The sequence below is a fragment of the Hetaerina americana genome, unplaced genomic scaffold, assembly GCF_022747635.1.
Source record: "Hetaerina americana unplaced genomic scaffold, ioHetAmer1.1.p SCAF_3, whole genome shotgun sequence".
Lineage (NCBI taxonomy): Eukaryota > Metazoa > Arthropoda > Insecta > Odonata > Calopterygidae > Hetaerina > Hetaerina americana.
In genome coordinates this window covers 48,627,371-48,644,129 of record NW_027286874.1, presented here as the reverse complement: position 1 = coordinate 48,644,129, position 16,759 = coordinate 48,627,371, and the positions used below count along the sequence as shown (strand labels likewise).

Below are 16,759 nucleotides of genomic sequence, written 5' to 3'. Positions count from 1 at the left end.
ATATATATTATAAAATCAGGAAGGAATCTGTTTGTTTCAGTAAATCTGCAAAGCAGTATAGATAGACATGAGAGCACATGAGATGGTGCATATCTGGGCGCTTCAGTCATTCAAGCCTCCTGGACTCCCTAATTAAAGCCTCCCCCCGGACCATCCAATAGTCGCCTACACATCCCCTGATTTCTTACTTCCTCTCCCCTTCTCACCTCCCCCCCCCCCCACAATGCATATCCTCTCCACTCTCCCTCCAAGAATGGCATTCTGATATTGACGGCCATGCCATCAAAATGTGGACCAGATATGCGGGTATCCTTTCTCTGTGTTCCATGCATAAATATTTTAACAAATTTTTTATATATTTATGTTGTTCCTGAAGAGCATTTCTTTTCAAGTATATTTATACATGGGTTAATTATTTTTTTCTAATTTTACTCTTTTTAGGTTACATAATTGAAAAGAGAATTTCATCTAGTACAAAATGGGAAAAAGTTATCACCTTGGAGCCTTCAGTTACATCTCATTGTGTCATGAATTTGAAAGAAAAGTCAGAGTACTACTTCCGTGTATATGCTGAGAATAGTATTGGATTAAGTGAGCCTGCAGAGACAGATTGTGTCAGCCTTAAGACACATGCTTGTGAGTATAATTTAAATATCTTTTATTCATAAAAATGTTATTGCAAACATTATCATATAAATAATAAAGAATTGAGATAAATATATTCATCGATGTTGGTCCAGTAATGCATTTACTTTGTTAAAACATTTTAGTTACACATACTCTTGCCTATATATACCGATGAAACATTAATGTATATTTATGGTTAACTAGTTGTAATAATAATGTACTGAACAGCTAATTACATAAGGGAATTTTATAGAAAAACAAAGAGTACAAATCTAGCACCAACAGACATGCATTTAACAGTTCCGAGGAACACATAAAATAATTTAATGGCTTGTACATAAAACTAACAGTAATCACTTTCTTATACTTGGGTAAGGAAGAGAGAATAGGATTAGTAACTATAGTCATCATTGCAATAGTTTAACTTTTTATCAACTTCTCCAAATGATATTTGGACAAAATCAATCCTACTTATATGAAAATTATTCAAGAATAAGATTCAGATTGATCTTACCAATAAGTAGTACAGCTTTCTGTATAATTAAATGCTGTTGCAGTATCTAAAAATGAAATATGATGATAAATAGTGTTGAGCTTTTATGTAATTGTAATAATGAGGGAAAACTAAGGTGACAGTGAAACAGGTATTACTCTCTTGACTTTGATCCTGGATAACAGACTCATTAGGCTCCCTTTCAGTCCAAATTGATAATGATATGAGAGTCTGTTCCTGTGTAATAAAACAAAATAGGATTTATCAATGTTGACAATGTTTATTTGTCATATTAACCCAATTTAAAAAATATATGTTTATAAATTGCAACTTTTTATGAAAATAGTTGTTTTAAAAATGTAACATTCCAGCACCAAACTTGCAATGCTCATTGTATACCTCTTCTTCCTTTTCAAAGCACCTCCATCCCCTCCCACCGCACCATTGGAGATTCGTGGTATTGGCCCTAATGCAATTATTATTGAATGGGGTCGACCAGAGAGTGATGGTGGTGCTCCACTTGAAAGTTACACCATTGCCATTAGAGATGTTAGGAAAACAATGTGGATGGAGGTTGGACGCGTGAAAGCAGATGTTCAAAAATTGACCATTAAAGATCTACAGGTAAGGAGTATCAAAATGAGAGCAAAGAGAAGAACCAGTGTAGACGTAGGTTTTAATGCTCTGTTTTAAAGTATTGATATAACTTTGTTTGGTAAAGTGTTATTAAAATAAATTTCAGATGCACAGAAAGACAATCCTTAGGGATTAATTTATTATATCATAATTTAAATTACTTTTTTATGTAATTTTGACTACCTTAAAACTTTTCAAAGCCAGTTTTCCTCCTGTCAGATCAAGTATTTTCAGTAGCTAGCATGATATAACTCAAGTCTGGCCTTCTCTTAAAATTATTGATAATAACTGAGCCAAATATTGCGTCTTGTCATATCCCCAATCACTGCACATGATTTTTATTGAATACATATCTATGCAGATAGGAATTAGCTGGAAAAAATATGTGGATAAATTCATAGCTTGAATATTTATCAAAGTTTATTGTGTAATGAAATGTTCAAATGTAGCTTGAGTTGGAAGTCAGAATATTGTCATGTTATGTGATTTGGTAGTGCTTTTGTGTTTTTACTTCATTTTGATGAAAGGTCTCATGCAGCAAAACTTTGCTATGTGTTGACTTGTAATCTTACAGGGGGTATTGGTTAAATTATTCTATATGAATTAATTTCTTTTCCTGTCATATGTTCCAAAAAAATCAATTTGCATAGTCCATATTTTGGTAACAACTGTATTTTCAAAAAGTATCCTTGGCATTATTGACATCAATGATATTTTTCACTGATGATAAATATAACATTTTAATAATAGATTTAATAAGATGGAAATCAAGAAACTGTGGGAAATGGTGAAACATTAGCATTGGTGGAGTCATTAATTTACATGAACAAAAAACTTGAAAAATTTATTGCTGGAAAAATCATTTGTCTTACCTGGGATCATGATCTAGGTGATAAAATTTCCATTCAGAGATTTCTCAATTTTTCTGTGTCAGAAAGTCTTTTTTCAGCAGAAAATGTTTCAACTGGCTAAAAATATTTTTAAAACCTCATGAAACTCTTTGAAAACTCTGAAAGGTTGCTGGAGACTTCCCCATAGGTCTATCAGAGGCAATTCTGGAGACTTTTAAATATCATATCTGAAAATAATAATATTAATAAACCCTTTCATAAATGAAAATATTCCTTTTAGTACCTTGGAACCATTCTAGTATCATTTGAAATATTACATTTTTCGCTTGAAAAAATGTTTGAGGAATAGAATATAAATGTGAATTTAATGATTTTTACTTTGTGGAATTGCAGGCAAAATCTAATCAGACAATTTGAATTATTTTTATAGTTTGCATTAGTTTATATGAAATGTTATTTGTTGTCTCAGCCGTAACTTTGTGGAATTTGCATAACATATTGAAATGTAATGAAATAATTGACTTTGTAATTCCACACACTTTATTTAAAAACACACGACCCAGGTTTCGACGTTGAACGTCATCATCAGGTGGTCCTCATAGAAGCACGCTGGCTATATATACCTTCTGATCATAGGAGGGGGGGGTTGGTCAGAGAGGGAGGTCGGAGGGGTAAAAAAGGTTACAATGTAGCTGGGAAGAAAAGAGAATTACATTTTTGATTTAGAAGAGTGGTAGGTCTAGGAGTGGGGAGTGGGAGGGATACAAAATTTCGTTGGCAAGATCATCTTTCCAACGGACACATTTCAAAATTTCTAACTGCTCCAAAGCATCGAGCCTTTGACCTTTTTCTTCAAAATGAATAATTTTTGTCACAAAGTCACTTTTGTGATCACTTTCGATGAGGTGTTTTGCAAAGAGGGATGTTATGTTCTTATTTTTTACACATGTTTGGTGTTCTTTAATCCTTTCTTTAAATTTCCGTCCTGTTTGTCCAATATACTTTGTGCTACAATCCGAGCACTTTAACTCATACACTCCACTCCTCTCGTTTTCGGGGACTTTGTCTTTAGTGTGAGAGATCAGGTTCTTAAGGCATGAACGACTGTAAAAGGCACATTTAATTTTTTTTTTTTAGGTAAACTTTTAATTACTTTTTGAGAAATAGTCCCAAGATATAGTATTCTCCGCCATTTGGCAGTGGGATCTTTTACATGTTCGGGGTTGTAAATGTGGCTTAAGGCTATTTTTGTAAGTTTATTCCGGTAAAGTTTATTTATTAGATCTTCTGAATACCCATTGTTTACTGCTAACGTTTTAATTACATTAAGTTCCTTATTTACATTGAATTTTGACATAGGGATAGCGGTCAAATGGTGGATCATTGCATGAAATGCCGAAAGCTTTTGGGTGAAGCAATGCCTTGAAGAGGAATGAAATAATTTTTCATTTTTAATTTCATTCGAAATTTCATTTCATTTGAAATTTCATTTTTAATGGTACCTATTTCCAACAACCCAATGGTTTAGCCATGGGCTCGCCCTTGTCCCCACTCCTGGCCGATATGTATATGGACAATTTTGAAAAAGTTTTGTTCTCCTCAGCCTACCCTCTCATTAATAATGTATTTTGTTGGTTAAGATATGTAGACGATGTCTTCTGTGTGTGGACAGGTTCTGATAGGCAACTAGATCAGTTTCTAGCACATCTAAATTCTATCAATTCTAATGTACAATTCACGTGTGAAAAAGAGGAAAAAGGTTCCCTGAATTTCCTCGACCTATCCATTTCTAAAGACAAAGATGGGTTACAGTATTCCATTTTTAGGAAAGAAATGTATACAGACCAATTAATTAATTCCTCTTCAAGGCATTGCTTCACCCAAAAGCTTTCGGCATTTCATGCAATGATCCACCATTTGACCGCTATCCCTATGTCAAAATTCAATGTAAATAAGGAACTTAATGTAATTAAAACGTTAGCAGTAAACAATGGGTATTCAGAAGATCTAATAAATAAACTTTACCGGAATAAACTTACAAAAATAGCCTTAAGCCACATTTACAACCCCGAACATGTAAAAGATCCCACTGCCAAATGGCGGAGAATACTATATCTTGGGACTATTTCTCAAAAAGTAATTAAAAGTTTACCTAAAAAAAAAAATTAAATGTGCCTTTTACAGTCGTTCATGCCTTAAGAACCTGATCTCTCACACTAAAGACAAAGTCCCCGAAAACGAGAGGAGTGGAGTGTATGAGTTAAAGTGCTCGGATTGTAGCACAAAGTATATTGGACAAACAGGACGGAAATTTAAAGAAAGGATTAAAGAACACCAAACATGTGTAAAAAATAAGAACATAACATCCCTCTTTGCAAAACACCTCATCGAAAGTGATCACAAAAGTGACTTTGTGACAAAAATTATTCATTTTGAAGAAAAAGGTCAAAGGCTCGATGCTTTGGAGCAGTTAGAAATTTTGAAATGTGTCCGTTGGAAAGATGATCTTGCCAACGAAATTTTGTATCCCTCCCACTCCCCACTCCTAGACCTACCACTCTTCTAAATCAAAAATGTAATTCTCTTTTCTTCCCAGCTACATTGTAACCTTTTTTACCCCTCCGACCTCCCTCTCTGACCAACCCCCCCCTCCTATGATCAGAAGGTATATATAGCCAGCGTGCTTCTATGAGGACCACCTGATGATGACGTTCAACGTCGAAACCTGGGTCGTGTGTTTTTAAATAAAGTGTGTGGAATTACAAAGTCAATTATTTCATTACATTTCAATATGAAATGTTATATTGCCCAGATCCGAAGTATTGTAGGGCATTCACAAAATGCAAATCTAATGTATTTTGTTGTGTCTACAAACACTTAATGGAAAAATGATCGCTGTGCAGTGGATCTCAGTGTGTACATGCCTCTATAAAAATCTTGTAGTAAATTTTTCATGAAAATAATACTTGACATTTATGCATAACTAATGTGCATCACTAAAATAATGAGGTAGTATAAGTACTAATAAAAAGGCTTAAGGATAAAATATGATACATTTCTGCTCTCTTCTTACTTATCCATAGGAGGGGCATGAATATCTGCTAAGGATATTTGCACGAAATGAAGTTGGACTCAGTGAACCTCTGGAATCAGATGAGCCTCATAAAGTACTTCGCCCTGCAGGTCAGTTTTACTTAATTCAATGAGGGTTTCAGCGCTAATTAGGAAAGAATTATTTCCTTTGCAAAATATATATGTGGTCTTTTTTTCAAGTTGCATTGAAGTTAAATTCAAATAATTTTGTTAGCCTGCGTAAAGTAATGCAGATACATATTTTTTTAAATAATTTTCTGAATAAATACAGGCTGTCTTAAAGTTTTATTCATAGACATATATTTTTTATATCTACTATGTAAAAACTGAAAGTAATTATCCTATTATCCCATTGATAACAGGCACGTTATGTAATGAAAATTGAAAACATCCAAACATAGATGTATTTTTACTCATACTCATCCAATACAGACATTTATTTATTTATTTATTTATTCAGTATAAGTCCGAAAACAGCACATTTTGGCCTTTACATCGAACTATTAACAATGATAACAATGGTCACATTTACAAACACCCAAGCCCTAGATGGAGGGAAACTCACCCAGGCGGGAATCGAACCTGCGACCCTTAGAATGGCAGACGAGGATGTTACCCCGCCGCCACATACTTTAGACATATTTTTATACACACTATATATAATTTTTATCAGCATATATATAGATTTATATACAGATGCACGGCCTCTATACATGTTCAAGATAACTATGAAGCCCTGGGCACGCGGTATCTATACAAATTCATGATAACTACAAAGTTCTGGGTGCATGTTATATATAAGGTGCACATTATCGATGGGAAAATATGGTTGTTGTAAGCAATTGGTTAATATTCATTATATAGCATTAATTTTTTAATGACACATAGTAACTCCTTCAGCTTGCTCATTAGTAACTCATTTTATATCGGAATATTACATTAATAAAATAATGATACTTCTTTGAGTTGCTTTATATTATTTAAAATTAGAAATATATAATACATTTTTTTAGTTATTTTGCTATTACATAGAGAAATTCTCTAACATGAGTTGCTGAAAAATAAAATTAAACTTTCGGTGGTACAAATTTGTGTTAAGTTTTATACGAAGAATGTTGGAACAAAACTTCTCCTAGTATTTGTTTTTCCTTCACGTGTATCCTCTGTGATTTGTGATTCTAATAACTCTATTTTTTTGCTATCTTTGTGTTTCCTTCTTTTGTTTTTGCAATTTTTCTCAAAGTTATTTTTGAGGAAAAATTAAGCTTGTCAAATTCGATGTGCTTGTCATTCATTATATCCTATCTGTCATTTCAAAGCATGGCCCATATGCTAACATAGTAGATTTACTTGTAGAAAATATTCTGTATATTTGCATAAATCCTTTTCTATGTTGCATGCATTTGTGTGCCATTGACCTTCTTCTCATTTGGTTCCCCCATGATAGTCATTTTCCATCAAGTATGGAAAGTATTTAGAATATAATTTTAATCATGTCACACATGAAATGAAACTGTGAAATTTGTGGAAATCACTGTTATTACAAATAGGAAACCAAACTAGAATCGACATTTTATGAAACTAAAGGAATGAGAAATCTATACATACTTTGAAAACCAATGGATTGTTTGAGAATAGAGGATTAATTCAAGGATAGTATCGAAACAGTGGTTGGCACATCTGGTATGATTTCAACTGTCATAACTTACCTCTAATTGGCAATGAGAAAAGTTTGTTTGAGTTTAAGGCTTGGAAAATCTCTACAATAAGGTACTTGCAGAGTTGTCAAATCTACTGTCCTTTAAAACAATGTCAGGTCACCCAAGTTTCAGTAGCTGATAGCATAACAATGGCATAGTTGACCAACATGATTTGGAAATTGAGAGTAAACCATAGATGGGATTGTACGCATTCCCTGACACTCTCCCCTAAATTTTTACGCCTCCCATTTATTTGTATTTGATTATAGTCTCTCAAAAAATAGTATATTAGACTTCAATCTGGAATCTGTTTCAGAATTAATTGAAAATGTTGAGTATATGTATATTATATTGTACCATTTAAATTTGAATGTCATTGAATTTAAATAATAAAATGTCTTGTCAGATTAGGGGTGGTGTATTATCGTATGGGTTGAGATCATTCCTATGACTCATTAATTAGTACATATGTGTGTTGTGCATAGCATTTCCTAACCATTTTATGTCTGCTTAATTTGTTGCTTTCTTGAGTTGTAATTGATTTACATATATGCATTTTTTTGCATGTATTTCTAAATTGGATTGGTATATTTTTATATTAAGACACAAATATACAATGATAAACATTAAATGGCCAGTGTGTTAGGATTAAAAAAAAGCTTCATTCTTGGTTAAATATTGTTGTGCCCAGTTCCCATGTGAAAGTGTGAGTTATATGGAAGAACAATTCATGGGTCCTATTTAGGTTGCTTTTCTCCACTCTAACATTTTGAAAGTTTACCTAATCCTTTTTTTCTTCTTCCTGCACTGATCTGCTTAATGAGAGAATACATAATGTTATTTTTGATGAGGCCTGTCAGACTTATAAATGATAAACTGATAAAACAGAAATGGTAAACATAATGGAATGAATTCAGGATTATCTTTATGAAAATGGTCCATAATGCAAAATGAACCAAAGCTTAGCTTAATTAGTATGTTTATTGTAGCCCTAATCTACTACTGGATTCTTTTATGCATCTACTTTAACTCTAAGGTCTTCATTATACCAAACGAGCAATGGGAATCCACAAAAGTTGAAATGCTCTGATATCACTTCAAGGTGTGGCCAGAGGAGTGTTAAAGTAAATGTCAGTATCTCATGTTGACAGAAATAAATTTACTGAGTGAAAGTTCACAATTTATCTCTTATTGCATATGCGAAAATAGTTTTTATTTTCTATAACATGAAAATGTAATTACTAAATATTTACATATCTGATAATTTTTGGCTATTTTTTCTTCTTTTCTCTTGTAATATAATTCTCTATATTCTTTGTTGTACCATTGAAACTCTTATTTAAGTCTGAATTATCTTTTCCTAATTGGATTGGGCCAAAATTTTAAGTTCAGTAAGATTTCCCTTATGATTTTATGTTTCTATCACCTTTCAATGCTGAATATAAGTCTTCATATGATTCACTGTCTGGATCACCCTCTTCATTGCTGACTGCTATCTCACATTCATTTCAAGTTTGAAATGCATCATCAAAAGTTATGAAGTGCTCAAAACCTTCAGTGCTGCTGTCTAATCCTTAAAAAAATCTCCCCCCTCCACTTAAGAGTGAAAGTTCAAACAAATATGTAAAGATAGCTAATTGTATTTTATGGTTCCCTTAAAGAAATAAATAAATGGTTTCAGGTTAATGGTTGAGGTGAGACCTGCTTGAGAAGTAATCTTTCTCTCAAATGCCATCCTTTGGTTGAAATGTTGTTGTTTGGTTGGAGTTTACTTTGGTTTATGCGTGTGATAATTGATTCCATTTCCATGTCAGATAATTTCCATCTAACAAGAAATGGGAATACACAAAAATCCTGGAGTATTTCAGGACTAAAATATTTTTTAGTGGACACAAGTTTTCAACAGATATATATTCCACTTAAGGCAGTTTTCATTGCAGCATATTACACTTTTAAATGAAGTAAAAGAGAAGTAACAGAGAATGGGGAAGATTTGGATGGAAAGAGCAAGAATGATATCCCTTGGGTAGAAAGAGATTTTGCCCATTGAGCATGGTAGAAGTTGGTAAATTAGTTACCTTTTTTATGCAGGGGTATATGTATCATGCTACAATGCTTAGGTTATATAGATTCAAATTATAAAAATTTTAATCTAGGTCTTGGATGTGATAGTTTAAGAAGGGTTGAAGATTTGTTACTTTGGAAAGGAGGGGTCATTCGAAAAATGTTATTCATGTATGTTTCATCATAAATGCATTACTTTTACATCTTTAACAAAGAATGATGGATGTGTCATGGACAAATTATTCTCATCAATTTAAGATGGTTGCAAAAATTGGGGCTGATTTTCATTCGCAAATACTTCTCATTAATGTATTCTAAATATTTATGCTAAATATATCTTGAAATGTCAACAAGACATTTGTATAATTCTCCAAAATGTTATCAAGATGATTTAAGAAACCAGAGTCATTCCATTATATATCTGAGAGATAACAAGGGACTAGTCAAAATATATTTCTCTGATAGTGTTCAAACCATAAGTTGTTGTCTCTTGTAATGATACATGGAGATTTGTCAAGACAACACTTAGGCCTCTTTACATAGAATACTCTCAGTAGCTTGGCTTCAAATCTGATATATTCCATGATTTCACCATCTGACAATGAAAAATATTGGGCATAAACATCTTGGCTTTAAGGCAGAAATCTTCTGATTTAGGTGAAGAAACACTCCAGACATCCTTGCTAATCAGTACTATCAGTCATTTAAAACCCCTTTTAATGATTTTTGTTACTAACTATTTTTACAGCATGACCTTCCTGGTGGATAACTGAGTTCCTAAAACACATAAATTGTCATACAATTACTTATGATGCCTGACAGTAAAATGTCTATATTTTTGAAATTTTATTGAAAAAAGGATTTAAAGAATTGAAGATGAAATCTGTAAAAAGAAATGCCAAAAAGGTCAGACAACTGCAAATCATGATGTGATTGCCCATTGGCTAGGTTCTTGAATTACGATATCATGAATCAGGATAAAATAGTGTGAAAAAATGAAGGCGAATGCTCTTAAGAAAACATTAAGTTCAAAACGTACATACGTACATGTTTAGGGAATTCTGGATTTCTCATTTTCTCTGCTTATAGCTTATGCTTTATTTAAATATCTTTAGTGTTGCTTTTTCATTCAATCACAAAGTCAGCTAATAACATGCATGTAGTTGTGTGTGCACTTGCTCTAATTGCCATTATTTGGTTAATTTTCTTTTCTGGGAATTTCTGATAGTAATCTTGGTTAACTCAAAAAAAATTCTTTTAGTAAAACCATGCAAAGTCATGTTTCGTGTACATATTTGCACTGTTAGGTTTGCTAATGTTTAATTGATGTTCTACTCTTACTAGTATTCCTCATGATGGAATTGTATTTCCTTCGCTCATTAATGAAATCAATTCCTACCTAGACTTGATTTTGAGGGCTGTGCTTAGGATATGATCCACTCTAATACCTACTTATAAAAGTAATAATAAAAGAATATATTTTATAATGAAGAATTTTTGTATCATTCATTGAATGCTATGCATAAATTTAACTTGGGGGCCTGTGAATATATTATGAACAGAAATGGATGCTTCTGAGCTGGCCAACGAGGAGATGCGCAGGGAGAGGGAGAAAGAGACACCATCTCTCAGCTTCAGCACAGAGACAACAACTTCCTGGATGCGAGAAGCAGGCATGGATGCTGACATCCATTCATATGCACGTGCTTCTCTTCTCAGGCGGGATGAATACTTCTTCCGTATCTGGCATTATGCTAAACAGTTATTCAAATAAGGAGTATACCCCAATGCTCTTCATGAGCTAATTGTTTGAAAAGGCATATCTTACTCTTGCTTTCATGGCAGTTGAGTTTAATTATTTTACATATCCACATACTTAAATCCTAATGCCAAGCATAAAAATGCTTGCATTGCAAATGCTTTTTTACTTTTCCTTTTTCTATATCCCAAAGATTGTGAATAGTTTGGGTTTTTTAAAATAATTTATTTTAACTTTTATTCACCATTGACCTGCAAGCAACATAACTTTCACCTCTCTAGGTAGGCTACCTAAAGACAGGGCAATGGAGTATATATACAATTGGGAAAATTACCTCTTATTTTTACTCTGGAAGTGTATACATTGAAATGATATACACTAAATAAAAAGTTGAAGGCTATGAAGTCTGGGTAAAGTTAAAATGTGTCACATGCTTTCTGCTGCTTGTCCCAAGAGCCACTTCTATGCAAAGCAAACCCAGGGAGCAGAACTGACTGTGATCATATTTTAAACTTTGAAACAGATGTGCCTGAACAAACAAAATCATAGAGAGACTATTTCTCATGGACCAAAAAATTATTGTTTGGTGTATGTTTACCCTTCATTATTTTTGTAAATACTGGCAATCAGAAAATGATGTATTTTATATCTATCTTTTAGTGATGGAATCTTTTCATGTGATATGTTTTGTTTATTCCATCAAGAGTAAATGAAAAGATGTTATATAAAAAACACAATTTTGATGATAAGACAAAGATATAATTTATCCTATTTTCCCAGGATGCCAGAAATTTTCATAATTTTTATCATAGTAAAGTCTAAATGTGAATATTTAATTAGTTATATGAGGATATCTTCCTATACCTTTGTTGTGATGATCATGAAATTGATTGCCTGTAGAGGAAAATACTGTGATATATTTCTCTTTGTTGTTGCCATCGGAATCTGAGGTTATCAAAACTAACAGAAAACAACTGACGATGATATATTATGACTGAAAATATATTATACAACCTCCACACATTGGACTCTGTAGCGAACAAGGAGGAAAATATAGGTGCATACAATCAATTCCAGTTGCTTGAGTCCACTTGTGGTAGGTCATCAATATGTATTTATAATGTTTTCATTAGTTTTGTGCCATGTACAGATTGAAAAATAAAACCAAGGAAAATAGAAAAGCTTTTGTATTTTTATTATTTTCCTCGTAGGTATTGGCTAGTATGGCCTCATTTATAGTAGGCTTGCAGAATGAGTAAATGGTAAAAGATAATATTCAAATTGCCTGCTTCATATGTTTATGTTGTTTCATATTTGTGATGGAAATTTTTCGTTTGTGACTTGTGATACTCTTGCTGTGCATTGATATGGAAATGATACCATGAAGGATACCAGCTCAGCTGCTGCTGTCATTGCTTATCATCTCATAACACCTTGCATTATAGTATATATAATTGACAAGGATGCAAAAATATGATATACTTATTGATATATACTCAGATTAATTATTTGAACATGCTCAAATGATTTCAGATACAGTCAGAAGCATCGTAAGTTCAAAAACCTTGCTCTTAGGATAGGTCCAGTGAACGAAAAGAGTGGAGAACCTTCTTTATTGTACACAAATTTGATTTTACTAACACCCTAGGTCATCCTGTGTTCCTTCTGATGGAATATTCTCCTTTATTGTTGCAAATCAAACTTAATAACTGTAGCCACATGCAGTGAATTATATTTCAACATTGCACATTCAGAAACATTGATAAAACTCCAAAAGTACCGATTTTATTTAAAAGGCATCCCGTCATACTTATATGCTCAACAAGTTCAAGTTCAAAGTATTAATTTATGCTTGCAATTAATTTGTATGATTTGTTGATATATCCTACTAAAAGTAAGAATGACTATATGTAAGGTTTTGTAATTATCAATTTATTGGTTAAATTAAATTTTCAAATGATCATGAGAAATATAGGCAGGGGTTTTTCCAAACATATGAAAGTTTATTAAGTATCAAAGGCCCTGAATACAAAAAAACAAGGATAGTTACAGTACATTTCTAACCGCTACAGGCCATGAATCTATCCCCTTTTAAGTGTAGCATTAAATATTAATTAAAATTATGAATGTGTACCCAGACCACAATATCCTCATTAAGCATGAAATACTTAACATCTCTAGTCTGCCTTCATTTAAAGCGTCTGGTTTAACACAAGATTGTTGATTCTCTCTTTTTTGTGGGTCTTGGCTCTTTTGGACACCGGTCAAATCTGTATTAGTAGGAATTTACAGTCAGATAGCACATATTAGTCACATTTATTTAGAATTCTACTTGGAGATATTATTTTTGCCTTCCATGCAATTGATACATTTAAGAAAAAAATCATTCCTACAACAATATATGTTCTGCTTCTGGTGAAGATATTCATTAGAATAATTTAAAACTCCCTCTATGTTCATTGTGACATACAAATATATCATAGTTGCTGTAGATAGTGAAATATAATCCATCTTTTACAGTTATGTTAAGCTACAAATTATGAACATTTACATAAAGTTGTAATGTTAATATATATTGTAGAGCTTTGAAGGTGGAGCTTTAGGACCAATGATTACAGTTATTGGTCAGAAAGTTTGTTGCTCGTTTTATTGGATTAGATGGTAATTTTGATCTTATATTTCAAATGATTTACACTATTATCATAAAAAGTTATTTGAATTAATATTTCATCCTTCTTCAGCTTTGTAATTAGGCTTCTTGTCTTATAGTGAGTACATATTGATGCTAACCCATACCATATAGTGTCATAATTATGAAAAAATTCAAATAATGACAAGGTGCAGAATCAGTGGATCGTTGGGACACGAGAGTGAATCAGCAATATTATTTTAAACTTTGCTTTATAGTAAAGCAGTATAAAATAAATTCGATTAAAAACCACTCTCTGGATATCCTTCTGAAGATATCCTTACATTTGCTTCTCACTTTGCTTTGGCGATGATGCGGGTGCCCTGAAGTAGATAGCATCTACATAATTAAAAGTTTATTTAGTTTGGTTTATTTAGTACCCTGTGAGCCACCCCTAGGGTGTGTGGCAGGGGGTGATTACACACTAGATTACCCTCTACCGAAACACCTTTCCCTCCTAGCATGGTCGGACAAACATTACGATTATTTTTATCCCTTTTGATCTGTGGGAAACATGGCATCTTAAATCCATCTGTTATACGCTTAATCTCTCAAATTTTATTAACATAATCTCTCCTACCATAGTACAATGAGGCTAATAACACATTTTCTGCATCATTGCACAAGAGACATACTTCCAATTTATGCAAGAGATTTAATCTGTTATTTAACCTTTGCTACTTGATTCTCACTCAAGCTCCTCTAATAATTTTGATGCGCTCCTTAGTTTATCATGACAACACTTTACAAGTCAGGTTCTTCTCTGCTGCATGTAATCCAATTCAGCAATCAATCCAACTTCATGAGGATTCCATCTACTAGCAGTATATTCTAAATGAGGCCTAGTCAGTGAAAGAGAACATTTCTCTTTAACCTTTTCATCACATTTACCAAATACTCTTCTAATAAATACTAATATTTTCGTTAGCTTGTTCCCATATTTTCCATATATGTTTCAATCAGGAGAGGTTTGGAGTGAGGATAAAACCCATGTATTTAATCAAGTCTACACTTTCTATTTTGGTGTTCCTGATCCAGTAGACCTTTGGGGGGGAATTGCTCTTTTTCGAAAGATTCATTACTATGCACTCTTATAAGCTTAATTCTAATTGCCATGGGTTACACCAGCATTTAGGTCTTCAATCGTTTCCGGCTCAACTTTGTGGAAGTTCATGTTAATTAAATGTAGAATAAAATGTATCTTTCCACTGCCCATCCAACACAGCTCTTGCTCTTGGCACAGTTCCGTGTGTAACAGGAATCTGTAGTGGTTGATGCTGTTTCTAAGGACAGTGGAAAGATACCTTGTATACTTCATTTAATAAGCATTTAGGTCATCTAATAAAGCTGCTTGGAGTGGAGCATTGGTGATTAACCAATGGCAAAAGATTATGAAACTAAAAAATATGTGTAGGTGTCCAGGTGGCACAAATTCCATCATACCTGATTTGTATTAGGATTGTATCCATGGATGAAGGTGAAGCAGATGATCATTGGTTTCTCTGTCAATGAATAGTACTTATGAATGACCTTTATATTTATGACGGAGATTCTGTGTGTGGCTTTTTCTACAGATGAGATATGAGAGTATGCAAAAGCCCATCATCAAGAGGATCGAGATGGTGCGGGGGCTAATGTACTGGCTTCCCACCCAGAGGGCTTCAACCCGGGTTCCCGGGAACCCGGGTGGGACCTCAGAGGGCCCACCCGGGTTCAAATCCTGGTGATGTTGAATATTTTTCAGAGATATCTTGATCCTTACTTGAGGCGCTTAGTGGAGGGCACTTTGAGTTAGTAAGTACGCCGTCCGTCAGATGGGACATTAAACTGCGGACCCCTTGGCACCTTTCATAAAGAGTAGGCTAATGCCGACGCCAGGTTTCTCTCCACCCTTCATCCTTTCCTATCCATCCCCTATGGTGCAGATGACCTCAGCTGTTGGTTGCCTCCTCTCAAAACTACTACTACCCATCATCAACCTGCAATAAAGGAATGCCTAGTATGAAATAATTTTACTTTATTGGAACACATTATTAATTTATGTAATACAGGGAGAAAGTAGTTCTTCCCTGTTTGAAGTTTATGATCACTGTGAACAATGAAAGTCTTCGATGATTGTTTTCATGCTTCTTGTCATTGGCACCTGAAATAATATTTTTACTTTTCATCTTAGTCTGTGCAGAGGTTGAAAAAATCTTTTGTTGCAATACAAGTGTTTTTCTACAGTAGTTTGTTTGCTTCCTTGCTCTGATTAAACATAATATTTAAAATTTTATGTTCTGAATGGCCACATTATAAAATTGGGTGCACATAATTCAAGTCAATCAGTCTTAAACCCTGCACAAGTACATACTAGGATTTGTAATTTACAATGAAAACTAGACTAAACCAAATACATGCTCTGAACACAAGCATTCGACTCATAAAAAATTGATTACATCAAATTTACCATTTAAACACGATTTGATCCTATTGTTGTTAATTACTTATTGTGTTGTCCCATGTTGTAATCCAACTCGTGGAAAAATGTGTATGCATACTTTAGGGAGAAGAATTCACCGTATGCTCCTATTCCACACATATTGAACAACCTAGCATGAATAATTTTTTTCCACTTCATCTGGAATCCTTTTTATGTTTCCCCATGCCCAATTGTGTTGTGCTGAGATAACTTTTGTTGTGATACAAATACCTTGAAATTATATCCTGGAAAAGTTTAGTGTGTGGAAGTGAAAAAAATTAAGTATTGATGAAAGAAACAGCTATGTGATTTTTTCTCCTTTGTATTTTTATGCAATTAAAGATATTCCCACCAATTCTATCATATTGTTAACTCTTACTAGGATC

General features: G+C 33.3%; 1 protein-coding gene across 7 annotated transcripts in view; it reads left to right on the top strand.

Moving 5' to 3' along the window:
- sls (sallimus) overlaps positions 1 to 12,404 on the top strand; it is a 249,950-nt gene extending 237,546 nt beyond the window's left edge. For all 7 annotated transcript variants that reach the window (XM_071587293.1, XM_071587296.1, XM_071587295.1 and 4 more), the window contains 4 exons: positions 442 to 636; positions 1,539 to 1,744; positions 5,691 to 5,790; positions 11,027 to 12,404. In XM_071587293.1, the coding sequence (XP_071443394.1) occupies positions 442 to 636; positions 1,539 to 1,744; positions 5,691 to 5,790; positions 11,027 to 11,238 (713 nt within the window). In that variant the 3' untranslated portion in view covers positions 11,239 to 12,404. The remainder of the gene's footprint in view (positions 1 to 441; positions 637 to 1,538; positions 1,745 to 5,690; positions 5,791 to 11,026) is intronic.
- Positions 12,405 to 16,759: the final 4,355 nt, after the last annotated feature.